The sequence below is a fragment of the Argentina silus genome, assembly GCF_951799395.1.
Source record: "Argentina silus genome assembly, chromosome: 6".
In the NCBI taxonomy this organism is placed as follows: domain Eukaryota; kingdom Metazoa; phylum Chordata; class Actinopteri; order Argentiniformes; family Argentinidae; genus Argentina; species Argentina silus.
The window spans coordinates 12,480,482-12,506,828 of record NC_139660.1 but is presented as its reverse complement, the minus strand read 5'-3'; the positions used below and the strand labels follow the sequence as shown (position 1 = coordinate 12,506,828).

The window sequence follows — 26,347 nt, the reverse complement described above, 5'->3', positions numbered from 1 at the left end:
TTAAAAAGTAACTGTCTAAACATTAACAACTGACATTCGTATAAACTGTGTGTTTTAAAAACTTGTTTTAAGGTCAAATAAATGCAGCCAATGCAAATCACTGTATATGAAATATATATTGATGTATAGCGCAAAAACTGTTCTAGACGCTGCGGTGAATGTATTGTTCACATGTTTTAAAACCCGCATTTTATACAAATGTCACTTAAATATCAACAAATATGAATCATTGTTAAAGTTTAGACAGTTAATTTTCATAATCATGAATAAATACAGTTTACTACCGGTTTGTATTACTTTGGACCTCTATTTTGAAAGAAATCTGAAATTCCGTCACCCGGAAGTACTTCGTTAATGTGTCGAAAAGACGTCGATCAACAACGGTCATTCGCGGGAGAGAAGCGCCAAACTTGAAACTCAGAATAGTCCTTTATGATAAAGCAAAGACGATTGAAAAAACTGAGCTAACGGACAATTTTATATTTTAATACCACATCCTTTGGAGTATGAAACAATGATGCCAGAAACGCTTTTCAACAAATGGTTGCAAGTTCACGTGAAAAGCAAAGATTGCGATGATAGGTAACTTGCGCTAGCTACAGACAAGTACCTAGCTAGCTATTGATTTGACAGTGACAGTTACAGGAAATATTGCCCATTTGTCAAGTTTAGTTTGAAAAGTATGCTAGTTTGCTTGCCCCCGTGTTGTCATTTTATTTGGTCAGACTTAGAGTAACTGTATACGCTAGCTAATTAGCTAACGTATACCTCCTTCCTTACAATTAGTAATTACATAGGCTCCATACAGCTGCCGCCCTCCTTATTTACAATTAGTAATTACATAGGCTACATACACCTGCATACACCTGCCGCCCGGTGTATCGAGGCCATAATACTTTATAAACATTTCAACTGAATGTAACTTTTTTCAATTCAACAAAAAATTAACAGCCACCTTCCTAAGTTAGTTCGCTTTTCTTCTTTTATTTGGATGTAGCGGAGGTCATTTGGAATCATGCCCTAGTGATTAGGTAGTCAGATAGCATCCTCCACTATACAGTCTATGGTCCATGGACAGATAGATTCGACACTCTCGAGTCATGACATGTATCCAAAAAATGGCCCCACCAAGTCACAGAAATAAACGCACTTTTCAACTACTGGAGGGGTATGCTACTAAGCGAGGTAAGGGAGTTAGCGAGTTTAGCTCCAACTCGTGTTTTGGTCAAAGTTAGCTCGCTTACTCCCTTTAATTGCTATACTTTGCAAGATACATTTGGCAAGCATTTGGGACCCCATGAACCATCAGAGTTAATGAAAGAAGGATTTATTACAAACTGTGTCCCTTGGCGTAGTACTTTTTATTTCGATACACATTCCACTGTAGACAATTGAGGGCGATGACAGCAGAGCTAGCTCGAGTTCTGAGCCAAGGTGGGACTTCCACTTCTGCTCCCGTATCCCTAAATGAGTACCGAAGCACCCCAGGAGGCAGACCTCTTAACACTAATCAAGGCATATGCTCGCAAGTTGGGTTTGAAAAGAAAGTACTTTTTCATGCAGTTGAAGGATGTTGCATCGTCTAAGGCTGTATTCTATGTATGCGATAAATAAACTTTGATTTCAAGGATCAGCAGGGTGCGGAGGCTTATAATAGATTGGAAACCTTACACAATTAGCTAAGTTTCTTCAAATAAAGTCTTCACAAGGGGCCAGTAAATCACTGTTAAACAATAAGAAGTCTGACCAATTGTTACAATGCACCATTGGCCGTCTTCCTTTGACGTTACCAAGATAAATGTAATTCAACAACATGCACAAGACATTGTGGCATTTAGGCTTAGCTAAGTGTAGCCAGAATAGTTTTAATCTCAAATGCTCAGATTTCTCACTTTTTGAATGGCACTTTCTAACTTTCTCTCTGTAACACACATTACAGAAAAGCAAATATTAGAGTCAGAATTGAGCTTCAATTGACAACAAATCCAGTCCACAAAAGGGTAAGTGTCCAGTTAACGTACCTACAATACTTACCAGCTACATTTTGATAAATTTCCCTCCTTCAAATATGTACCTATTTCTGTGTATTCCAAATGTCCCTCCTGCCCTTGATATAGTAGCAAACATGGCACAACTGCAGTAATGTTGCTCAACCCTGTGCCTGGACTGCTGGGAGGCTTAAAGAGTTTAAGAAGCTGTAAATCGTCAGCAGCAAGACCAAAATAAATCAAATTTTTATTGGGTATTGGGGTTAAAAGTAGTCTTCGGGTTTCAGATACCAACAGCGGGGTTTCCTTTTCTAAGACAATGATTTGTGTGTATCATAGGATCTTGTGGTACAACTAACGGATGATGCAGATCCATATTTTCTGTACAACCTTTCCATATCAGAGGAGGACTTCCAAAGGTAGCTATTACATTGTAATATGCCATGTCAGCAGTCATTTTATAGAAGAGAAAGTACATTCTTGAATGCATCAGTGTCTTGCAACAAAGCTCTTAATTTCCTTTAAGTAGACGCTCAATATAAGCCCCTTTTAACTAAAATGTAATTCCAGGGCTGATTATAACACATTACTTTCATGTAACATTTGTATCCATTTGCAAATCCTTTGTTTCTTTTTGTCATCAGTTTGAAAGTTCAACAGGGGCTGTTGGTAGATTTCGCATCTTTTCCTCAGAAGTTTATTGACTTGCTCAACCTGTGCATCTCGGAACAAGACAATGATAGTCCAAGGTGAGGTGATTTCTGCTCTTTGAACCTCTACACTGACTGAAAAACGATGCCTAGAATAGTCTCAAAAGTGAAGCACTGCCATGTTGCTACCACACAAAGTAGAGTGATGAAAAATATGTTTCAATAGTTCTGTCAGCATTTAGAGGATACAGCAGCCTATCTTACAGTTTAGCATGTACTTCCTTGTGAGCTAAAGAAACATTCTGTGATTTGACCTTTGCAATTTGTCTATTGATTTGTAACATGAGATGAAACTCATTTCTAAATTACAATAGTAGCATTCTTGGTCAACCAGTGTATGATGTTAGGATCCTGTGAGGGACTGTTTGTTATGGCTCAATTTGGTGATGGCTCAATTCTGAACACTGCTTTTCATATCAATGCGTATCGACCCATCTCTCGCAAGATCTATTGTAAATCAATAAAGACTCCTTAATATAATATACAAAACATATGATATCGTTGAGATAGCAGGCTGCTGACTGTGGCTAAATAACAAAGATACACACTTTAAACAAAGTGATAGAATATGGGCCATCACTTCAATGTACATTATGCTGTAGCCATACTGTCCCAACATACTGTATTGCCTGAAGCAACTACTGTAGCCTACTCCTGGAGTGGCACCATACGCAGCACTATGAAATTGGATGTGTTCACAAATGCACATTGGATGCTGTTCTGAAGTGAAATTCACTCTTGTCGAAAAAACAATTGCTGTGTTGCCAACGTGCCATGCTACTGCATTACTGCTGTAACAACATGACACACAGGAGTACTGTATTTGGCATCTGTGCTTACATTTTCACAGATTTTTGCTCCAGTTGTCATCTCCGTCCCCAATATTAGACCACAGCTCTGCCAACTTCAATGTTGTAGAGGCCAACGTATTCAAACACCTCACGCACCTGTCTCTAAAACTCCTTCATGGCACTGACATCGAGATCAAAAAGTACCTTGCAGTTTGTCTCTCCTGCGCTAAGGTAAGTTAATGTCACTGAGCACCCAAATAAACACTAGTTACTGCAGTAGTTTTCATCAGGCCAGACATGATACAGAATAATGACATCAAAGTCTTGTATGTACACAACCCCCCCCCCCCCACTCCCCCTTTTTGCCAAATTGTAGGAGGAGAAGCAGTTGTTGGAACAGAAACTGAAGAAGACTGAAGATGATCTCTCCAGGCAGCTTAGCTACACACAACAGGTGCAGTAGATCACATTATTAATTCATTCTTATTTGAAAGTTCTTGATATTCAGGGTTCTCTTTCTGTCAGGCCAAAAGCAATGCTTTTGTCAATTGTGATGGATTTGTTCATTTTGATGGACTGGAACCAGTGCAATTGTGAAATCCTTCTTTACCACCAAAGTTATATTTATCAACCTGATTGAGTCTGCATTGGAGGGGTAGTGCTTAAGGAAGTGTGCTCTTGAAAATCAGATTTTCAGAACTTCTCTGTTTTTGAGAAGTGTTTCACGGTGGAGATTACATCACATTATGTTGTCCATTTGAAAAGTAGGTCTACAGTCGAAGTAAGATGTTAAATTAAGCCTATTCTGATCTGTTAATTCATTATTATTTTTAACTTCATAAATTCCAAACAACTGTCAGCTAAATCTTGCAAGGACATTTGCACATGCAAGTATGTTTATGAGATTTTTATATCATTTAAAATTTGTTTTGTGTTACAAAAAGGGGTTTACATACTTTTTAGCACTGAACATTTTGCAAGGATTGGTGCTGTCATGGTTGGTTTATATCTAAAGATAACTTAATTGTTCTGTTACTTCCTTGTGTCTAACAGACTCTGTCAGAGAAGAGCAGAGAGCTTGACAAACTGCGATCAGAGTGGACCAGTCAGTCGATCTCTCTGTCCAGCCGACACACTCAGGACCTCAGTGCTGAGAGGGAGAATGCTTTGGAGGTATATAATAATTCTAATAAACTAAAACTTCATTTGTATAGCACATCTCATGTAAGAGTGTTCTATGTGCTGCACAATAGAAATAAGACTGGGGGCCTCACTGTGGAGGGCCATATAGAGCCTGTAGAATTTCATAACTTAAAGACACCTACTAACTAGAGGTGTGTCACAGACACTCCTTTTTATGATCTCTGTGCCATTTACGCCCTATAGACCCAAACCAAGCTTCAGCAGCAGAACGAACAGCTTCGGAGGGAACTGGAGAGCGCCCATACGAGGAGTACCCAGCAGCTTCAGAGCAGACTGACAGAGCTAGAGGCCTCCAACAGGGACCTGACTGAGAACAGATACAAGAGCGAGATAACCATCCGGGATCAGAAATCCAAACTAGGGGGTTTGGAGGAGGTGAGAGAAACCGCAAGGAGGTTTGGGTAGTTGTTTAAACGACACAAGTCCTGTTACACTGAGAACTCTGGTAAGCTGGGGCTTCTCTTAATGTGTGTGTGTGTGTGTGTGTGTGTGTGTGTGTGTGTGTGTGTGTGTGTGTGTGTGTAGGAGTCTCAACGAGCAAAGCAGCAGGTATTGTCTCTGAGGAGGGAAAACAGCACACTGGACACTGAGTGCCATGAGAAGGAGCGGCTGGTCAACCAGCTCCAGACGCGGGTGGCCGTCATGGAACAGGAGATCAAAGACAAGAACCAGCTAGTGCTCCGCACCAAAGACGTTCTTGAAGCCACACAACAACAGAAGGTAGACAGTGCACATGCAAAACACCAACCAACAAACTGACATACCCAAATTTGACACATGCATGTTTTCCATCACGGTTTTGTCACAAACAGCTGGCCACTTCTTTTACCCTCTCTTCATAATTTGACGCCAAGTAGTCATCAAGACTATGTCCTTATTTAAACAAAATAGAAAAACATTTAAAAAAACGAACAAGAACATGAAAGTAGCACATTTTAGCATGCAACAGTTGTGACAATGTTCTCCTGGAATGTTTGTGCGTGTGTTTGTTTAGAACTCAGTTGAGGGAAATGCTGAAGGCAAACAACTCCAAATAGGAAAATTAGAGGCAACAGTGAAATCGCTGTCTGAAGAACTCATTAAGGTCAGTGGTTTGAATCTCTAATCGTGGCTTCTTTATTTTGAACAAATAAGTGAGATGGTTGTAATAGTTTAGACTTTAGGCTGCAGAGGTCATTTCACAGGGTCCAAGATTGCAAAAAAAAAAAAAAGAGCTTATTTAAATAACATACGTGGGTCATGTCCTAACTGCTTGAGTAACCAGGATACTATAAGAATAATGAAGTGCATGTTGCTTGTTGGTCAATGAACATCTGAACCAGTATTGTCTTCATGCTGATCACATCCACTTTGAAAAACAGCAATAAGCGGCGGTGAAGCAACCTACCTTGTGTGCTGTGTTATCCTAGGCCAATACCATCATTAAAAAGCTGCAGGGGGATCTGCGAGGCCTGGTGGGGAAGATCAAGGTGAAGAACACTGTGACCGTGTCTCAGGAGAAATTGCTTCAGGAGACCTCGGAGAAGCTGCACAAGACCCAGAGGGACCTACAGGACACTCAGCAGCAGCTCAAGTACAGAGATGAGGAGGTGTGTGTGCTTGAGAATGCCATTCTACAGAAAATATATAAACCTGAGGGTTTATAAATTAAAGTTAAAGTAGTGTTTGATTAATAAAGCACAGGGATGTTGTAGATAGATTTGATGGAGACAGTCATTTTGTCGTGCTTGTGTGTGGGAAGCAAACCTTTTACCACTATCTTACTATTTACATGTTTACATGTGGCTGAGAGCGGGGGGCATTGATCACCATTCACATATAGAAGATCAGAGATCATTGTATCAACCACATGTAAATAGTAAGATAGTGGTAAAAGTTTTGCTGTCATTTGAGTTCATGTTTTTCCCATTGAAGTTAAAAAGAACCACAGATAACAAATGAAGGAGGACGCTGGAGTGGGAAGTTTCCCTGAGCTATATTTGTATCACACACTGTCTAGTCCATACACAGGAGCCCTGAAACATGCACTTGACTACTGGTCGCAGTAAGGAAAGGATTAACTGACAATTTATTGGAATTGGATTTATTTTTTATTGTGATTTCCTGCTTCATAGGTGTCAAAATTGAAGGATCAGTTAGAGTCAACGATTCAGAAACTAGACGAAAGCAGAGAGGTGTTAAAAACAAACGAGAATGGTATGGAAGGTCATTTTAATTTAAAAAAAATTATTAGCTTTTTTAGTATCAAATAATATTGTTCTACCCTTGTTATCTCATTATCTCCCCCCTTGTTGGCTCATGATCTCCCACAGTTATAACATGGCTGAATAAACAGCTTAATGAGAATCAATTGTCCAGGAAGACAGAGACTCTTGGAACATTTGAGACTCCTCCAGCTGTCTCGGCCACAGCAGGACTAAGGAAGGGCTGTTCCACTCTCAACATGGTGAGTACTTGCCCCTGATCCAATAGTCTTGGCTAAATAATAGGTTTGGTTAGGTTTGCTTCTGACTAACAATGAGGCTGCTTGTTGTCAAATTGTAATGATTTTCTCTTCATCAAATGTCAATGAGCTGTGAACTGTTAGAACATAATAATGTCCTAACAATCATGTGAGCTCAAGTGGTGGTGTGTTTCTTTTGTGTGTTTTACTCTCTTTAGCTTGACAGCCGAGTGTTCCCCCCCTCAGGCGGACAGGGCTACCCCATCACCTCCACTCTCAACTCCAAGCTCTCCTCCCTTCCTCTGTCCAGCTGCTCCGTCTTCTCATTGCACAACCAGGGCCTTGGACCTAAGGCAGGCTCTCCCCCTCTCCCTCCCCTACTCTACATTTCTTTTTTTGCATCTGAAAGCAGAGATTCAGATTGACCCCTCCCATGTGTCTTTCATAGTTTTACTGGCTGAAAGAAGTGAAATAATAGAGCACTGTTTACTCCACCATATTGCGTCGGACAAAGTGCTTTGAAAACTGCCATTTTAAACAAAACTGCAATTTCTACCATGACTCACCTGGTGAGCTGTGCTTTCTCTTGCATAGTGCAATATTTGTCTCAACCAAATGCATCGGCAGTAAAACACATACTTTATACAAATGGTATCAGCACATACAATTCTGTTTCTGGTCGATGTCCTATGTGGAGATCCTAGGATGCATTGGTGCTTGGTTAGACTGGATCTTCAGTTGAATGAAGCCCTTCCATGCTTGCCATCACAAATGTCAAGCGTCAAAAAGTGGTGGTCTGGGACACACGGCTGCAAAATTCAGCTCAGTATTGCTCATAGATTGAGTACTTGTGTGGCATTTGTTACTTACATTTTATAAATCAGATTATTCTGACCTCCCAGTTGATTTGGAATTTTGAAGTAGTTCACCATTGATTTTATTTACTTGGGCTGAACTGTAGGTCCAGTTTAACCCCATGAGTGCCAAGCCTGGCATGCCCCCTGTGGATGTGAGGGATGGTAGCCCCACTGCACAGCATCCCGCTCAGCCCTCCAACAAAGAGAAGTAAGTCCAAGTTTCTTTCTTTTTTCTCCCATCATAATTTTATTCTACAGCTAGCACTCTACTTTGTTAATCTCACATATCTGTTTTTCATAAACCTGTGGAACCAGCCAGAATTTCTCAACTGCCCACATGCTCAGGTGTGAAATGTCTAAACTGCAGTCTATACCTATGTAGCCTCGCTATTCCTAACAAACCTGACTAGAATTCAGGTGAGAACAGCGGGCAGTGTATCTGTGCAGTCTCTAGTTGGACAATGAATTACAATTCTGACTGCACAGCTTTAAAACATGGCGGTGACAACATTACAGCTATTGAAATCCTCAATAAAACGTCCTATGAATTCAATTTGAAGAATCACCACATAACACAACTATCAACTGAACATATATGTGCAATCAATAGAACTCTCAAATACCATAATGATTTATATCCTACCACAGTCTACAAATCGTGGCATATAGGGCTTTTGCTGATTCAGGGCCATGTGTCGAGAACATTCATGATTGGCCATGAAAAGTGCCTCCCACAATGAAGGCACTTGCTGCTTCATGCAGTCTGTGAGAAGAGGCTCCACAGTGCCTCGCTCTAAAGACTGTGAAAGGAAGTGATTGCGCAAAACGAAATGTGGTATATTAAGCAACATGTATACGCTGTTACAGTAGCGGTGAATCAGTCCTTTTCGGTTCTTATTTAGGGCTGCACATCTGCAGTTGAGCATGATCCCCTTGCTGAGTGCTTGATGGTTTTGTTTTTTTATCAATTCACCTCTTAACCAACCATGTTGTTATTGTCAAATACAGTGTCTTCTTAATTACCAACATGGCTAAATAAAGCCCAGAGTTTGATCCTTCCTCAGATTGACATTGACATAAATATTCCATAATACTCCGTGTTTGCACCGTCATTGGACATTTCATGTTAATTGGTGTAAATTGACAATGAAAAAAGTAAGTATTTCTGCTCTGGGGACACTCATACAGCCTCTAGGAGTCCTTTCACAACAATCTAATTGCTCTCTCTCTCTCTCTCTCTCTCTCTCTCTCTCACTCAAGTGGGGAACCTGCTGGATTGGAGTCAAAGTACTTTGAGAAGCGGGACGACAGCATTCCTCTCCATGGTCTTCTGCCAAGCATGCACTTCAACAAAGGTATAACCACATTTTTTGCCAGCTTATGAGAAGCTCATCACTTCATATGCCTGTGTGATTTATTTGTTCTGCCTTATTTTAGATTCATTCACATTTTAGTTCAAAACAATTTCAACTTGAAAATGTTTGATCCCTCACCCTTCATTCCAACCTGTTGAAACATCTGACATATCAGGGATAATAAATGCTGAATAACAATTCAGTAAAAGATAACAGGCAAGCAAATACTAGGTTACATTACATACACATCAGGTTACTGGTTAATACATAATATTAGAGTTCATGGGAATGTGTTGGATTAGAGTTTCTTCCATGTGTCCAGAGTGAAGCTTTTAGCTTTATTAATTCTTGTTGTTGAAGAAGTTCCATGAGTACGATCTTCCTTGCAGTGCCTTGAAAAAGTATTCACTCTCCTAAAATGTAAATACTTTAGATGAGGATTTCCCCCCTACTGATCTAAACTCGACCTGGGTTGAAATAGTATTTTATTTATTTGAGCCTTTGCTTGGGCATGCATGCTTATTTGGGTTTAAATACTATTTGAACCCATTACATCGGCTAACAGATGAGCATTAAACATAAGTTATCTCCATTTATATATTTTATTTCAAACTGGCTTGGTTATTCATTGATTTGTGTTTCCCATGTCGTTTGCAGGAGTCCCAAGGACGATAACCAAGACTGGCCTGCAGTCCCTGTCCTCTGCTTACTTCCCTGGTTGAGATGCATGGAGCTGAAAAAAACAATGTCCACTTCACAGCATGCCAACAAAACAGTGACTATACCAAGGTTGAAATGTGGGAATCTGCAACATTCCAGCTACACAGTCTCACATTCCCTCTACCTATTTTAAACTGTGCTCTGTTTTCTTGTATTTATAAAGTAGGATGTTTTTTAATTTAATCGTAAATAAGCCCAACTTGATCAGTTCCCAAATGAACTTTTTCAGTTGGTTAAAAAATAAATAAATAATAATAATCACTTCACCAGTCATCTTATTCATAATAAGCATTGACATTACCATGATGCTTTGACTGCATCTCAATAGTTTGAAGTGGCATCCTGTTCTTGTCTCATTCATCCTGTTCTCTCGTTGAAATTCAAACTTCATCTGTCGCAATGCTTATATGGATCCAATACCTGCCACTAACTCCTAGAACTTAAAGGGATACTATTTTTACATTTCTATTAATTGATTGATTGATCTGTGCTGTTGTCAATTAATTCAGGTTTGTAACTGCATATCTGGTTATTGGCTCCGCCGAACAGCCTGCTGGCTTAACTCTGCTATATAGTTGAATTGAACAAGGCAAGGAGCACAGAAACAAGTGTAGTGGCAATCTGTCCTCTTAGGCTGTGTATGATTATATTCATTAATAATTTTTGGTAAGTTATTATTAATTAATTAATTACTTCAAAAGTTGACAACACTCAGTTACAGGGGAAAGTTGTGAGACTATAGCTGAATAGCATGAGAACAGAGTCAGGTCGTTCCAAGGACTCCAGTCAGACTTTTCCAATCAGTACTTAATCACTGATTCAATGCTGTCAATCAGCTCAGAGTTGTGAAAAACATCACAGAAGATACCAGTTTATATGTGCAACATCTGACAACATAAAATTACTACACTGGTTGGAGCTTGAGTCTCTAAAATTAAGTTTTTTAGAGATGAGCCAGCAGGCTGGTGTAGCGAAATAAGACTGATATGCACTTAAAAACCATAAGGACTACAGCACAGATGGATTAAAAAACAAAACAAATGATAAAATAGTGAACTATTCCATTAAACTGGAATCGTTTTCATTGGGCTTTATACTAGCATGTAACCTTTATATTTACTGACCACCTTAATCATAACAAGTGGACATTTGTTGGCTAGCTACTACTGTATGTGATGGAATGCTATTAATTTATTCATCTAATGATGCTTGTGTCAGAGACATGTAAATCTGAGCGGCTCAACATGAAGTTACTCATTGTAAAGCCCTGTGCCTTTGTGCATTTAGCATGGAATGGTAGCAAACAGGAAGTAATCCTTGATGAGTCTATGCTTCTATTACTCAAAGAAAGCATGGTAGTGAATAGTGGACAACTGCTCTTCAATGAGACTGGAGAATGCCAGAGAAAGCTGCAATTTATTCTGTGAAACAATTTGATGAGGTGCTTTTCATCACAGTGATCAATGAGCTGGATTCAGTGTGAATTGACTTGAGGCTTGACCAACCATCACTATGATTTTGTGTGTCAGGATGTGATTACTAGTGTTTTGTTGTGTAAAAGCTGTATATAATGATGTATGAAATGCATCAATGTGTGTATATATTCTGTCATCTTGTGATTAAAGTTTTGTCAAAACCAATCATTAGGCAGTAGCAAAACAGCATCACTAACAAACGTCTGTCTTTCCTAAGACCAAAGAGATTCTTTAAAAAACTGCCAATGTTGTCTAACCTGAGGGAAGTACCTAGTACAGTAGTTTTTTGGCAATTAGAACAGTTTTATACAATCAAATTATCCAATGAAATGTTGCTACACTTCGGTGACAGGCAAAGTCAAAGTTGCTATTGTTTTTGTGTGGAGTGAGTGTCTTGCACGCACCCAGTAAAAAAACAAACATGATTGTCTTCCTAACAAACAAAAGTTCTATTCCACCATCTCCAATGTGAGGGAGAGTTTGATCTGATTAGTGGTAGTAAATACAAAACCTAAGTGTCTCCATAACAGGAAAATGACAGCATATTAACTTATAGTATAGTATCTCAGGTTCAAATGCATCAACATTTCTAATTCCCAACAACAACACAGGTTATCCAACCATTAATCAACTATACATCAAAATATTCCACTTTATTGAAATGCATTGTTGTATTCATAAGGTATATTTACAAGTTCAGTCAACAATGTAATGTTCATGTTGAAGATAAAAGGCAGCAAAACATAAAACATTGAAATGAAAGAAGAAAAAAAACAGCATGCTATTTCAAGAGATGGCAATGTTTAGCAACATAACACCAATTCATAAATAACTAGAGCACACAACTAATGTTTCAGAAATTCACATCTGTCATGATTAAATATGTACTTTCTTTTAGGTATTTGGTCAATTAGCAAGTCAAAACAAAACCATTTTTTTTCCTCAACAAATGAAAATGTTTGTAGAAGGCCACTGGAGATGGATCTACGAATTCTGTAACTTGTTGGCTGACATTGGAGGTCCTTCGTGTAAATGTGATATTCTGAAAGGCAAAAACCTTTATGTATTACCATTTTCTGTGACTACAAGATCTGCACTTGTCAGGAACTTGGCCGCATACATGTACAAATAAGAGCAAAAAAACAAATATTCAAGCCAATCTGTCACACATTCTGTTACGTTAATAAGAAGGGGCTGATGCAAGATTTCGTGGTCCCATCAACAAGTATCCTCCTAATTGACCGCTCCTTCAACAGCATATTCAAAGCAAAAGGGAAGGCACCAGTCATTCTGAAGTGGTAGGAATAGGCAGCAGTTTGATATGAGCGTCAAAAAAAGGTGCTTCAAAATTCTGTTGTAATAGTCCGTTGTTTTCACATTCCATGATAGGGATGTTAATTAAGGCTTTTAATGCAGAAATCTGGGAGAATATCAACTTGATTTCCGATCTTGGCCCTCCAGCGTCCTTGTTTCAAACAGTTCTGGAAAAGCTGAAGGCCTGATCCTATAGGACTAACCAGTCTTCTGAAGCTTTTTTATTTCCATTTGCTTTTGTTGTGCAGAAACTCCCTCTTCTGATTGTGGAACACACTGTGTTCAGAAACACCCCAGTCCTACCAGGTGTATGTCCCTGAGTGAGCTAAGCCTCTGTCCAATATCATTAAAGCAACAGTGGAGAAAAAAAAATGTTAAAAAGGGCCCAAAAAAATAAGAGTAAAATCAATAAATATGAGCCATTGCAAATAGTGCCTTTGGACAGAGCTTTCTCATAAACATTTATATTAAAAAGTGGTACTCTTAACATAGCTCTATGATTGTTGTCCTCTACAGTCTACTATACCCACATAAGTAACTCTTAAAAGTAACCAGGTCCCTGTCCTGTAGTTGGGGTTCTTTCACACGTTTGTGTCCTGCAGTAAGGGCTCTTTGGCCTCCCCAGGAGGTTGCAGGCTGTTAGGGTGACCATGGGGCGAGCTGTGCTTCTTCCAGCTGCCGGGGCGGGGGCCCAGATGGGGGTGCTCTGGGATGAAAAGTGCCACTAGGAGTGCAAGCAGCACAGAGCATGCTCCAAACAGGAAGGGTGGACCAGGAATGATGGCACCCTGGAGGAGAGGAAATAAAGTTTGTAAACCCTTTTCTATTCATGAAGTTGCTAGATTAGGGGAAATGTTGACTAATTAGATTGGTTACACTTGACAGTTTTTCATTAAATCACCATGTTAAGACTTGGTAACCTGTCATTTAAAGTACTTTACTCAAATATAGTTTAAGATCTAAAAACACGTACCTACTTTTCCTATGATTTTCTTTAATGTATTTGTTCACTTCGAGCCTACACACAAGGCTACCTTCTATCTAATGCTAGTTAGCCAGTCATAACCCACAGAAAACGTTTTTCTGTTGTCTACCAAACAAAACCTCTCTACAATGAATTAATAGTTCATTTGGCTGGTAGTTTAGAAGATGGGATAGTGAGAAGGAAGGACTGAGGAGGGGGGGCAGACCTGGGTTGTGTTCACAAAATGGGACAAAATCTTTCAATACCTTTACCCGTTTTGTGCCAATTGAACACAGTACATTTTTTTCAAAGTTAGTGGTAAAGAATGAATGGCTAGATTGCATTTGGCAAGAAATGTATTATGAGAAGGAAAAGTTACAATTGGGATAGTGTTGGAGAAGAGTTAGAGCTTGTGTCTGACCTGATCATGGAATTGAAGGTGAGGCGGAGAATGGACTGCAGTGTCCAGGTTGCTGTCAGGAGCCTCATCCAGTTCCACATGGAAGATGTAGAAGATGAAGCCGTACAACGCTGGGCCCAGGCCGTTACACAGCCCCCGGATCCCAGTGATCATGCCCTGGCCCACCCCTGTGGAGTAGGCCAACATACATGTTTTAATTAGACCATTTAACCTTCATCACCAGCAGGCATACCGCCCTACAACTTTCCTGAATAAGACCAAGGTAAGTTAACTGACAACAAATTCTCATTGCAATAATGACCTGGCCAAGAGTGAAACATAGCAAAGATAATAGCCAACTAAATACAGTTCCAACAAGAACTGTTCACAATCTGGGTGTGCTGAATAAAAAACACTATTTAACTTTTTGTTTATCAACTATATTGTATCTAGTCGAAAATAACGATGTTTGCAGTGAACTGCTTTGTTTTGAGATGGGCGGCTGAGGAACCTCCTTAACCCTATCCTTCCCAAAAACATTTCGGGAGGGTTTCCCCACTAATTTCAGCATATTTGTATTGTCTTCATGGGACCCATTGAACTTAAGTTCAGACGGAAGATATATTACATATATTTCTATAATTTCTACAAGACTAGAAAATGAAAATGAAAATCCAAATTGTACTTTTTTGATGTGTGGATTTTGCAGCATCTGTGAGCAGATGTTCTGAGAGGCTACTGCAAAATTACTGTATATGCAAGCTTCATGTTTGTTTTCACTTTGAGCATGAAATACTCATCAAAAGACAATTTTTCACCTTGCTGGTCTGGTTCAGCGGTGCGGGAAACCAAAGCACTGACCGCTGGGAAAGTGATGCTTGACATGGCTGCTACAGCCCCTGCTGCCCACATCATCCTACAGAGAGTGGAGCAGATTAATTAATGTCACAGAGTACCTTTACATTTGTTCAATTACTGCTGCAACAATTATTCAAGGTCTCAAATATGTCAAAATGTTCACTACATGATACATTTTATGGTATAATTATGATTTTATGGTAATCAATATATCAAAGAAGTATTTTAAATAATTCTCCATGAAAATATTTGATAGTTGCAGCCCTAGATTGAGTCGTGACGGGTGTTAATGAATGAATTCAAGATAAATGTAAAGATAAAGTCCAACAAGCTGTGGCACTTACCATGGCTCTGAGCCAAACCCATACCAGGCAAGCTGCAGAATCTGAAATCCAAGGCCGAGCAAGATGGTGTTCTTGTTCCCGATGGATCGCATGAGTAAACTCAATACTACAGTCTGGCAAAGGAAACAAAATCATGTGTAAAGATATTGATTTGAATATTCACAAATGCTCACACAAGGTTGTCATATGGCATAGAGTTTGACATTGTATGTATTGTTTATGGCGATTTATGTCACAATGCTTTACGCTAGTTAGGATAGTTTGATGCCAATTGTTTGTCTCTATATTCGCCTCAAAATATGTTGTGCTCTGTAAGCTTACACATCATGCCTTGAATGTATGGTAGAGCTTTTGGTGCAAAGCAGAACTGAGAACATTTGTAGTGCAGAGAATGTGTCGTGGTTCATCGACTGCAATGAGAGATGTTCAACAGGACAGCGGAGCCGTCACTCACAAAAACTGATCTGAAATTATACCCCGGGATAATTATATTGGAACAGGGGAATTTAACTAAAATCGGCTATAATCATTTATACTTATATTGATACTAACTTTTCAAGGACCAAATTGAGAAAATGTATGATTTCCAAGGTATTGAAATCAAGGTATTGAATTCAAATTTCTGTGCTTCAAATTCAAGTACTTTAAGCACCTTGTGTGGACCCGGTTTCAAAACTAATTATGGACCTTACTCTCCATATGAATCAGAATATTCAAAATAACATTCTATTCAAAATAATCCTCTCATATTATTTGACCAGATTGAAGTGTGTTTACATGTATTTTAAATGTCTAAAATTGACTAACCTGTGCAACAATTGAAAGCAATCCTAGAACAGCTATGAAAGCTGCAACACTTTCAGGTGAAAATCCCATAATCTGAAAAAAAAGACACAAACAAAGTTAATGTGATTATAGGGTCTGTGAGACAACAGGTGACATTTTCTATACACTTAACAGCACACAAAGTTGTGGATTGACCAAGGCCCTGTTTAGCTTCTCAGACAAGCCTGCATCCCTGCTGGCTGGCCACTTAGGCTAAGCTAAGCAGTGCTTTATTTCTAAATGGTAAAACAGATCAAATGAAAATATCCTCAAATACAATTCTGTAGCATTCTGTAATTTTGCCTCATATTCATCATTTGATCTCAAATCCACATTTCTGAGTACAGATAAGACTTCTAATTTTAAGTTAACAGTCCAAATACTTATGAGGGCACCCTTTTCTTTACTGTTTTAGGTTAAATAATAATACCTTTATTTGTATAACACTTTTCTTAACAAGGTTACAAAGTGCTACTTTTAAATGATTCCCAGTGTTTAACAGCCTCAGACTGACCTGTCGTAGGTAGAGGAAGAAGCTGGAGTACTGGCCAGCCTCAGGCAGGTAGGAGAGGAACACCGTTATACAGATGAGCAGCACTGTGGAATCCTGGCCCACCTTCCGAAGGGCCTGAAAAGAGTAAGAAGGGAGGTTTGGAGTGATAGGTGTAGGAAAAGTCAACTTTTTTCATATTTATTACTTTTTTATATTGTGATATTGTGCGATTTCTTTAGGGGCATATTGATGATATAAAAATTCTCGTCTTGTCACGTATTTGTCAACTAAAATGAAAAGTGACATTTTTCAGGGGGTATTAGTTATTGCCATCACCTTTGTCATGTAAAACCAAATACTTTACACATATTCATCATAATTTGAGTGGCCAATAACTCAATGCTATAACATATGACATTGGGAGAATGTTGTACTCACAGCAAAAGGGTCGGCCTGTTCCCAGGAGATGGGTGCTCCCCAGGATGCCGGCCTCATCTTCTCAGGCAGAGACTCAGGCACGCACACCAGGATGAAGCAGATGTCCAGCATAGCGATGGCAGAGGCCAACACCACCACAAGGCCGTCCCCATACACACGCCCCAGGTAGGCCCCGATGGCCGGGCTCGTCACCAGGCTAGCAGCAAAGGTGGCCGACACCTGCAAACAAGAGCGGAGGTTCACTGCTGAGCTTCACTACTTCCACGCTCCAGTTACAACTGTAGTTGTACTGCATAGTTTTCTGTGTAATTATGTAATGTTCATGGATACATATTCATGCTGAGATCACATTTCACCAATAAACACAATCTAACATACAAATAATTAGATCAACATTACAAGTACTACTATATGGTACACACCAGTCCGTAGGCCATGCTGCGCTCATGCTCCTGTGTGATGTCAGCCACATAGGCAAAGACCACGGAGAATGTTACAGCAAACACACCAGACACTGAGATAACTGCGAAGTACCACCTGAAACAGAGGTAGAATATGGCACTCAGTAAGGTCAACACTATGTAGTAGTGGGATAATTTCAGTTTGGTTTATTCATCGGTCGTTAGAATTTACACTGCATTATTTTACACTGATACTATGAGCCTAGCTAAGACTAAATTCTACATGAGCCTAACTCATAACTGACATCGAAAAAATGTTTGGGGGGTTATATACAGAAATAACAAAAAACATCATATATAGTACCAGTCAAAAGTTTGGACACACTTTCTCATTCAATGGCTTTTCTTTATTTTTATTATTTTCTACATTGTAGATTAATATTGAAGACATTAAAACTATGAAGGAACACATATGGAATTATGTAGTAAACAAAAAAGTGTTAAACAAACCAGAATATGTTTTATATTTTAGATTCTTCACAGTAGCCACCTTTTGCTTTGATGACAGCTTTGCACACTCCATATGTGTTCTTTCATTAGTTTTGATGTCTTCAATATTAATCTACAATGTAGAAAATAATAAAAATAAAGAAAAACCATTGAATGAGAAGGTGTGTCCAAACTTTTGACTGGCACTGTATAATATATATATTTTTTTTTTTAAACACACAAAAAACATGGCAACTATGCAGTATGGATCCCTGTATGGCTTTTGCATACTTATGTTGTGTATAATTTAGGCCTTACATACAACCTCAGACACTGTTATAATTTCTGGTAGGGAACCAAAATACCAGGGGCTTATCTTCATCAGTGGGATAGGAGCACAGGTGAAGAAAACTGTGAGAAGGAGAAAGGACTTTCGGCCCCACACATCAGACAGGGCACCAATCAATGGAGCACTCAGGAAAGACAGCAGACCCTGTAATTCAATAAAAAATAAATTTATAACAAGTTTAAGGTCTCAAGTTTAATCTAGTTGCCAGGCAACATTTTTGTCAAATGCAAGCTTTGTTAACTTGGACCAGCAAAGTAGTAATATTTCCTTCTACGGCCAGTTGATAATTTTCTGTGTACATCAACCTGTTTGCATTGACACAGGAGGGGTAGTGATGCAGTGATGGAAATCTGTTCAGCTAGCAAAAGGCTGGTCTTTACTGCCCAACAAAACCAACTCTAAGTGTAAACACAATTGTTGCCTGTCCTAGCCCATGTCATGAAGTTAACAGGTGGGAATACATCAGGGGAAATATTTCCTGCTGTGACGTTTTGTACACCTGCTCCAAAACTGTGTGTGTGTAAAGGTACAATACAACACTAAAACACCTTACCTTTACCCCTTGAATCAAGCCATTCATTAGAAATGTATGCTTCGGGAACGTCTCATGTAAGACCTTAACAGAAAGGGGAGGGGTTAGATGAAGACATAGCTTTGCAATGTAGAAGCTCTTCAACAGTTATTATTCAGCTATTCAGCTCATAAATGTCAATGGTATGAAATGGAAGAAACAAAGCTTGCAACTTACCACCAACGTGGGTGCTGTAAGGAGGCCCCAGGCAAAAAATTCCAAAAAGATGACTATTACAGCATGGTACACACTGGGAGCGCCGAAGCCTTGTGCCTGGTGAGGATATCAATGTAAGTACAATACAACAAGCTGTTTGGCCCCTGACCTGGTAATATTTCTAGAGCAGGGTCGCTGACAGTGAGCTCTCAAGATACAATCATGTCAGCAGCCAATACAGGATATACACACGTTAACTTTTATGTTTTTGAACAACACTGTCAATGGTGACTGTGAAGAAGACGATTGACAAAACTGTGATGAAATTAGAGCCCCTGACAGTCACTTTGGAATAGGCCTTGGTTACTGTACACAGATAAAGCAGTCAGTGTGAGATGAGTGTTTTAGCTAAGCAATTAAATCCAGCCACCTGACCATATGATTTGTTTGTCATACAGGCTGTTCACTCCAAGCTGTTTTCCCCTAGAGACCCCAAGAAGGTCTACTTTCAAGTTAAGTCAACGTTCGACGCCAGCTGTAGAGTGAGTGCAGCTTTATCGCACCAATCCCAAATATATGGAATAGATCACACAATTTCCTAATGTTATGCAGTGCTTATTGTTCTATTCCTGTAAGGCTGAGGCCAATGGATGGATCTGACCAAACACGTGACCAAAAACGTCTGACAAACTTACAGTTTGAAATTAACAGTCTAAAGGCACACAACTAGCTAGCAACTCATATGCAATTGCCCTACCAAAAGGTAGCTTGATAGCTCGCTGTTAACACCAGCTAAGTTAACTAGCTATATGCCTTGTCCATGGCTAGATCGTATACCATCGTCCTCTATGCTGTAGTCCTATGGACAGGGGGTTAGAGACGTTGCCATGTATCAAAATAAAAATCATCCCGCCAAGACACAGTTTGTAATAAAAATCCTGCTCACTGACTGATGGTTCGCCTTTGACGGGCATCAAGCGTGCCAAATTTCTCTTGCACAGTAAAGGGAGTTAGCGAGCTAACTTTGACCAAATCCCGACTCGAGTTGCAGCTAAAGTTAGCTCGCTAACTCCCATAACTCGCTTCGTAGTAAACACCTCGAGTAGTTGGGTTAGGGTTAGTTTCTTTTTTTGGAAGGCACGTTTGGATAGCTTGATGCCCGACAACGACACGACGAACCATCAGCGTCAGTGAAAAAAGGATGTTATCACAACCTGTGTTTTGGCCGGGACAATTTTATTTCGATACATAAAAGTCTCCAACTCATAGCATAGGACTCCAGAGGAGGATGCTATCCGGCTAAATATATCATCATGTCATATGTACAAACGTCTGTAGAGATGATTTTGCTAGCTATGTTTTAAGCTTTTAGTTTTAGCTCCTTCTATCTCTGTGTGGTATTCGCTAGTAGCCAAAACAACACAGTTGTACAATCTGTAGTATGTCTACTGTCTAAACATCTACCATGTAACTGCTCGATGTCAGATTGGCCAATAATCAACTGGTTAGCTTCATTAAATACTACTAGCCCCGCAAACAACACCCATTCACCAGGCTAGCGCCCAGTATCAGCAACATGGGGGGTCACGTCCATAGATCTAAAGTACTCTTATATGACATGGGAGGATCACTCTCTTTGAATACAGCCGGGCTAGCAGCGCCCTACCTCCGCTCCGGTAGGGAGTACCTGGCTGAGGAAGTGCATCATAGCTAGTAACTTACTTAGCTAGGTAGCTAATTTAGCAACAGCTGTGTGTGGAAAGACATAATATATGGACGTGGTGTCGTGTTAACATTAGCTAGCGAACACACTAACGTTAGTGACACATATGGATGGGTATTTGTAAAGTGCTGTTATTATTGAGATGACTGGCAGGTTGATGTTGCTAGCTACCTAGCTAGCTAGCCGTTTTCACAACTCCATCGACGATAGCTAGAGCTAGCTACTCACCGTTCCACCATCCTTGATGATTATTTTTTTCGCCAGCAGGAGACTGCGATTCGCTCGTTTCTTCTTTTTGGTCTGTGTCATATTACCATCCTAGTCCTTCGTTTGATAAGAATCTATTTGCTACTGAATAATAAAATCAGACTCAGAAGGGAATTGAAACCGGAAGCAACTTGACTGAGTGAGAATGATTCCAACTAAGATCTACAAGGGGCTAGCTAAGGACTATGAGAGTCCATTCAGTCAAACACCTCCATCTTTGCAACAACATTGTAGAAACGTAATGACGCCACATAACGCGTTTTACTCAATCACGAACCGAGGCAGAGTATGACCGAGGCAGGGATTACGCATTTTTAAACCACGCCTGGTTCCGGAAGAAAAGTCCCCATACAGAGTCTAGAAATGTAATGTACACTCACCGTGCGCTTTATTAGGAACACCTGTACACCTTCTCATGGTGGAGGTGGTGTAATGGTGTGGGGAATGTTTTTTGGCACACTTTGGGCCCGTTAATACCAATCAATCATCGCTTGAATGCCACAACCTATTTGAGTATTGTTGCTGACCATGTGCATCCCTTTATGGCCACAATTTACCCATCTTCTAATGGCTACTTCCAGCATGATAATGCACCATGTCACAAAGCAAAAGTCGTCTCAAACTCGTTTCATGAACATGACAATGAGTTCAGTGTTCTTCAGTGGCCTTCCCAGTCACCGGATCTGAATCCAATAGAACACCTTTGGGATGTGGTAGAACGGGAGATTCACAGCTTGAAAGTGCACCTGAAAAATCTGCAGGAATTGTGTGATGCAATCATGTCATCATGGACCAGAATCTCAAAGGAATGTTTCCAACATCTTGTGGAATCAATGCCACGAAGAATTGAGGCTGTTTTGAGAGCAAAGGGAGGCCCTACCCAGTATTAGTATAGTGTTCCTAATAAAGTGCTCCGTGAGTGTAAGATCCATTATTGTCAAATCTGTACACATTTTTCCATGCCAATATCGTTACAACAGCAGTTCCCAAACTTGGGACAAGGACCCCATGTTAGGCCTCCTGATTGAAAATGGGGTCCCCATAGAAAATCTAACTGAACTCTATGATTTGATAAAATTGAATACAGGTCTGCTAAATTCACCTGTAGCCTATATTATATGTTTTGTAGTTCAAATACAACCAATTAGAGCATCTTATAGGCGATAAGAATACACACATCGTTATTTGGCATGGCCTACAATCAAGTTGTATGGATCGCAGGAAATATTAATGAACATTTGGGTTTGTGAGCCCAAAAAGTTGGGGAACCCTTAGTGTGCTATAAATGTAGCCCTTACTGAAAGCGAAGAAGGTGGTAGAGGTAGAAAAGGAAATGGACAAGAGTGAAGTAGAAGAGGAGGAGAAAGAGTGGAGGAGGTCAAGTGAAGTGGAGGAGAAACAGGAAGTGGAGAAGCAAGGAGAGATTGAGGGGGAGAGAAGAAAGAGTAGGAGGTTGAGCAGGAGGGAGAGTGGAGGAACAGGTGGAAGAGAAGACAGAGGGGGCTGATGATTTTGTCACTTCAGAGGTCAATAAACTTGATGAACTGAAGTAGGCTGCCAAGGTGACCCGGCTGGTGCACCTGGCCACTGATGAGATCAGGGAGAACTGCAATTTGGTCCTGGCTGATTAACACACACCACCCATACCTGACCACTTCCTGGGCAGATACAGTATACCCATGATGACACAGTGATCTGTGTGAACTGCCAATCCAGAGGCATGAGCGGTTGTGCAACTTGCACTGTAACAGAATTGTTTCAAACTGCTGGTAAATATTACTTAATTGTTTGTGGAGCAAAGCTGACTTTATTTGTGTGTGTGTGTGTGTGTGTGTGTGTTAAATGGCATTTTATTCCGTTTCCTTTTTTTATTCCTGATGAAAACAACATGATGAAAATCACAGTAAGGACAGACAAACCAACATAGAGAAGATGAAAGGTATATTATTATCATTTCCTATTTACAGTACTTAAGTACCTATATTTGCAAATAGTGTCTTTCAAAAGAATTGTCATTGGATGTAATCAAATACCAATTTTATCAAGGTCTGCTGTGCTTAAAGGGGCTCTTCGCCACTGTTTAACCTCATTCAGCAGCAGCACCATACGAGTGTATACTATGTGAAAACAATACATTCTGTAGTAAAAAAGATGAGAAAAGATCCTACAAAAAGGTCCAAATCAGCCTCCCATACGAGTGACATAAGTTCACAATTGTTTACAAAACTCACCCTTGTACAGTATATGGTCGATAGCATTGCAGTTCAAAATCAAATCAAATGAGAGCAACTAGATCCATTGCATGATAAAATCAATAGTAAAAGAAGTACTCTTATACACAGTAGAAATCTCCTAAACTCATGAATGGAAGACAAAGACACACCTCGATGTCTAGACAATAAAGGAGAAACTACTTTTAAAACACACTACATCTAATCTTCTTGTCTCTCACTTTTCTTCATCATACACATCTTTGTCCCCAAGCCTGTCCCCACTTACAGACATTGCAGAGTTATTTCCAATGATAATATATTGAGCATTCTCAATATGGATGCTTGGTTGTGGGTGGCACCACGAAGCCTGATCTTCCAAACATGGAGCCGTCATGGGTAGAGTGTTGAGTCGCTCTCTTTCCAGCTCTAACATTTCCGCCTGCTTTCTTCTACGAATCAATGTCAAATCCATGTCAAGCTTGTTCATGAGACGTTGTTCCTCCTGTCTCTTCACTTCCTCTCTCACTCTCTGCTCCTTCACCCACACCTGCCTCTGTTTTTCAATACTTGTTTTAGCTATGGCTTTTTTTGCCCTTCTCTCAAAAGCCTTATTCTCCTCTAAAGGAACCAATGTCCTGAGAACTTTGGGCATTCTCTCACGGGGCATACAGTTTTCCTGTGGCAGCAGGGGGATAACAGTGTTGTACTTGTGCCGTAGTTCAATGGAGTTTATAAGTGCTGAATTGGTTTTCATCTCGAGCATACGGGTGTTGAAGTTGCAGGTTAGCAGCAGGATTGTGAAGGCTGAATTGTTGATGGCATCCTCTACACACATGAGTGTGTTCCTGCCGGGGACTGCAAAGTCCTCAGTAAATGTTGCCCCTACACCAACATCTATAGCTTCTAATTTCTCTTTTAGTCTATCGGCCATATCCATGTCTTCCGGTGCATGCAAGATGACAAATGAGAAAAAATCTGCCTCCACCATACTTGGTTCCTGTGTTGGTTTTGGCAATTTGGCCGGTTGAAATGAGGTTTTCATTGGAGCACTGGCGAACACTGGTTCGGGATGAACTTCAAGCATACTGTTCTTGACTGTTGTCGGATGAGAAGTAGTGGTCTTTGTGGGTGTCTCAAAGTAATTTTTCTGACATGTTTTGGGTTGTGTGCTAGGACTCATAGGGTTATCAAACTTTTCAACTGAGGTTGAAAGACATGTGTCTCGGTTTGTTTCCCCTTTAACAGGCTGGCATTCCTTTTGTCTGGGTTGCGTCTTCTGAGATTTGTCTGTACTCATAATGCAATGGGCATTAGCTGATTGCAGCCGCTCAGAGTTTGTTGGAGGAGGCATGGGAATCATTCTGCTTCCTTCTAAGATAGCTGTTTCGGATGTACTGATCTCCAAATGAGTTGGGTAGGAGCAAAGGGAAGAGTCGGCCCGTAGGGAGGAGGGCAGACTGTGATTACTTCCAGTCTGATTCAGAGAACCTGACAATGGCAAGTCTGTGCCCAGTTCGTCCAGTGGAGGGAAGTAGTTGGGGGAAAAAGTCCCCTTAGCCCCTTCCTCAATCTGAGGCCCACAGACAAGCTTTGCTTCTTCTCGAAGTCTATCCATGTTTGTGTACTCTAGACACTCCTCACAACTGGTTTTCGACTTGCATGCACCTAGGGCTGCCTTGTATGCCAAATTCCTCAGAAATGTCTCACACAACCTCTCCTCAGCCAACACCTTGAAAATCCTTGCCAGGTCTGCTAAGGTGTCCACTGTAGACTCCTGAAAACAAACTTGTGCATCATTTTATGAAGTGCATTGTCTTTGCTTCTTACAATAGGTGTACTGAAAGAAAACGGAGCACACGTTAGCAACATGTAAAAAAATTGCAACATTCAAACTGTAAAATGTTAATTTCAAAATCCAACATTTGGCCAGAGTTTTTGTTGTTGTGAGGTAAACATGATAACACAGCCTTCACATTTAATTGAATAAAGTTAGAATTGCTATTTTAGTTGTTTTGTTTGTCTATGTTTGTCTGTTTTGTCGGCAAGACAAGAGATTTTGAGCTTTGACTTTGATAGACTAATGCAAGGGCTAGGCTATCAGTGGTTCATAGCCTACGTAGTTCTGTTAAATTACAAGGCACAAACAGACGTACTCGGTGCTTCCAACACAGAAAATAGTATACCTGTACATTATGACGTGTGTTGGAACAGGTGAACAGCAGCTCGCCCACAACTCCGGAAGTGTAGAAGCTAATACTATATAATATAGCTAAAAGCGAACATTACAGCTTGCACTACTTCAGAAACTCACGAATTGTTTCATAACTCCTCTCTGTGTAAAGTTGAGATATTTCGAACCAAAGTTGAATGTTTCACACGAGCATTCTACCTGAGAATTATTACTATTCTGGTAAATGCGACAGTTATGGGCTATATCTGGGGTGCGGACCCAGCAAAGTCTCAATACGAACCGAACACTACCGGTCTTGGTGACACCAAAGTCAATGACTTAATTTCAGCAGCAGACTTACGAAAGACCGGGCGGGCAGCTTGAGTCTCTGTTTCTCTAGCTCTCAGGCTAGGAAGTAAACCCCGCCTCAAGAGTCGCATCTCATCCAATCGCGTGAAAATATGCAAATATCGTAATTCCCGAAAAACAGGAAGAAGACCAGCGTTGCCAGATGTACGATAATTATCGTATTTGTACGGTAATTTTAACCAATGTACGATATACGTAATAACAAAATCAGTGTACTCACCTATACCTTACGTTAGAATGCAACAGAGTACCTGATCCTGGATCTACTGTGAACCCACCAATCAGTGTATGGTTAGGCTATGTATTGGACTAGTTCTGACTTGTGTGGATAGTATTGGTTACACAGCTGAGCCAAAGATACTGGTTGAGTCAAGGTCACGTGTATATTTGCTGGTGTGATTAGATTGGCACAATACCAGGGGACGGTTCAGTTTTATTTAGGCCCTTTTAAATGGCATCAA

The 26,347-nt window shown here is 40.2% G+C and overlaps 3 protein-coding genes across 5 annotated transcripts; 1 reads left to right on the top strand and 2 right to left on the bottom strand.

The window, feature by feature from the left end:
• The first annotated feature begins 477 nt into the window (after window positions 1-477).
• sass6 (SAS-6 centriolar assembly protein) lies at window positions 478-12,032 on the top strand. The gene is made up of 17 exons (XM_083671847.1): window positions 478-582; window positions 1,940-2,000; window positions 2,328-2,407; window positions 2,633-2,737; window positions 3,549-3,720; window positions 3,866-3,943; window positions 4,543-4,662; window positions 4,876-5,067; window positions 5,218-5,412; window positions 5,687-5,776; window positions 6,102-6,281; window positions 6,807-6,888; window positions 7,005-7,138; window positions 7,354-7,488; window positions 8,097-8,200; window positions 9,253-9,347; window positions 10,005-12,032. Exons 1-17 carry the CDS (start codon window positions 515-517, stop codon window positions 10,067-10,069), a joined length of 1,956 nt encoding a protein of 651 aa, XP_083527973.1. The 5' UTR covers window positions 478-514; the 3' UTR covers window positions 10,070-12,032.
• Window positions 12,033-12,171: 139 nt separating this feature from the next.
• Window positions 12,172-21,348, bottom strand: LOC310805951 (hippocampus abundant transcript 1 protein). Its single transcript, XM_083671846.1, has 12 exons — window positions 21,096-21,348; window positions 19,166-19,261; window positions 18,971-19,033; window positions 18,434-18,561; window positions 17,601-17,715; window positions 17,179-17,397; window positions 16,762-16,875; window positions 16,230-16,301; window positions 15,423-15,535; window positions 15,039-15,136; window positions 14,242-14,408; window positions 12,172-13,644 (listed from the first exon to the last, which is right to left on the bottom strand). The coding sequence occupies exons 1-12, from the start codon at window positions 21,174-21,176 to the stop codon at window positions 13,438-13,440; spliced, it is 1,473 nt and encodes a 490-aa protein (XP_083527972.1). The 5' UTR covers window positions 21,177-21,348; the 3' UTR covers window positions 12,172-13,437.
• Window positions 21,349-22,930: 1,582 nt separating this feature from the next.
• ticam1 (TIR domain containing adaptor molecule 1) lies at window positions 22,931-26,160 on the bottom strand. 3 transcript variants are annotated; one of them, XM_083671346.1, is made up of 2 exons: window positions 26,107-26,160; window positions 22,931-25,184 (listed from the first exon to the last, which is right to left on the bottom strand). In XM_083671346.1, exon 2 carries the CDS (start codon window positions 24,960-24,962, stop codon window positions 23,583-23,585), a length of 1,380 nt encoding a protein of 459 aa, XP_083527472.1. In that variant the 5' UTR covers window positions 24,963-25,184; window positions 26,107-26,160; the 3' UTR covers window positions 22,931-23,582. The 3 variants fall into 3 exon arrangements, with proteins under 3 accessions (XP_083527472.1, XP_083527471.1, XP_083527473.1); XM_083671345.1 differs by lacking the exon at window positions 26,107-26,160 and adding an exon at window positions 25,531-26,025; XM_083671347.1 differs by lacking the exon at window positions 26,107-26,160 and adding an exon at window positions 25,531-26,025 and having other exon boundaries at window positions 22,931-25,121.
• Between the last annotated feature and the right edge of the window lie 187 nt (window positions 26,161-26,347).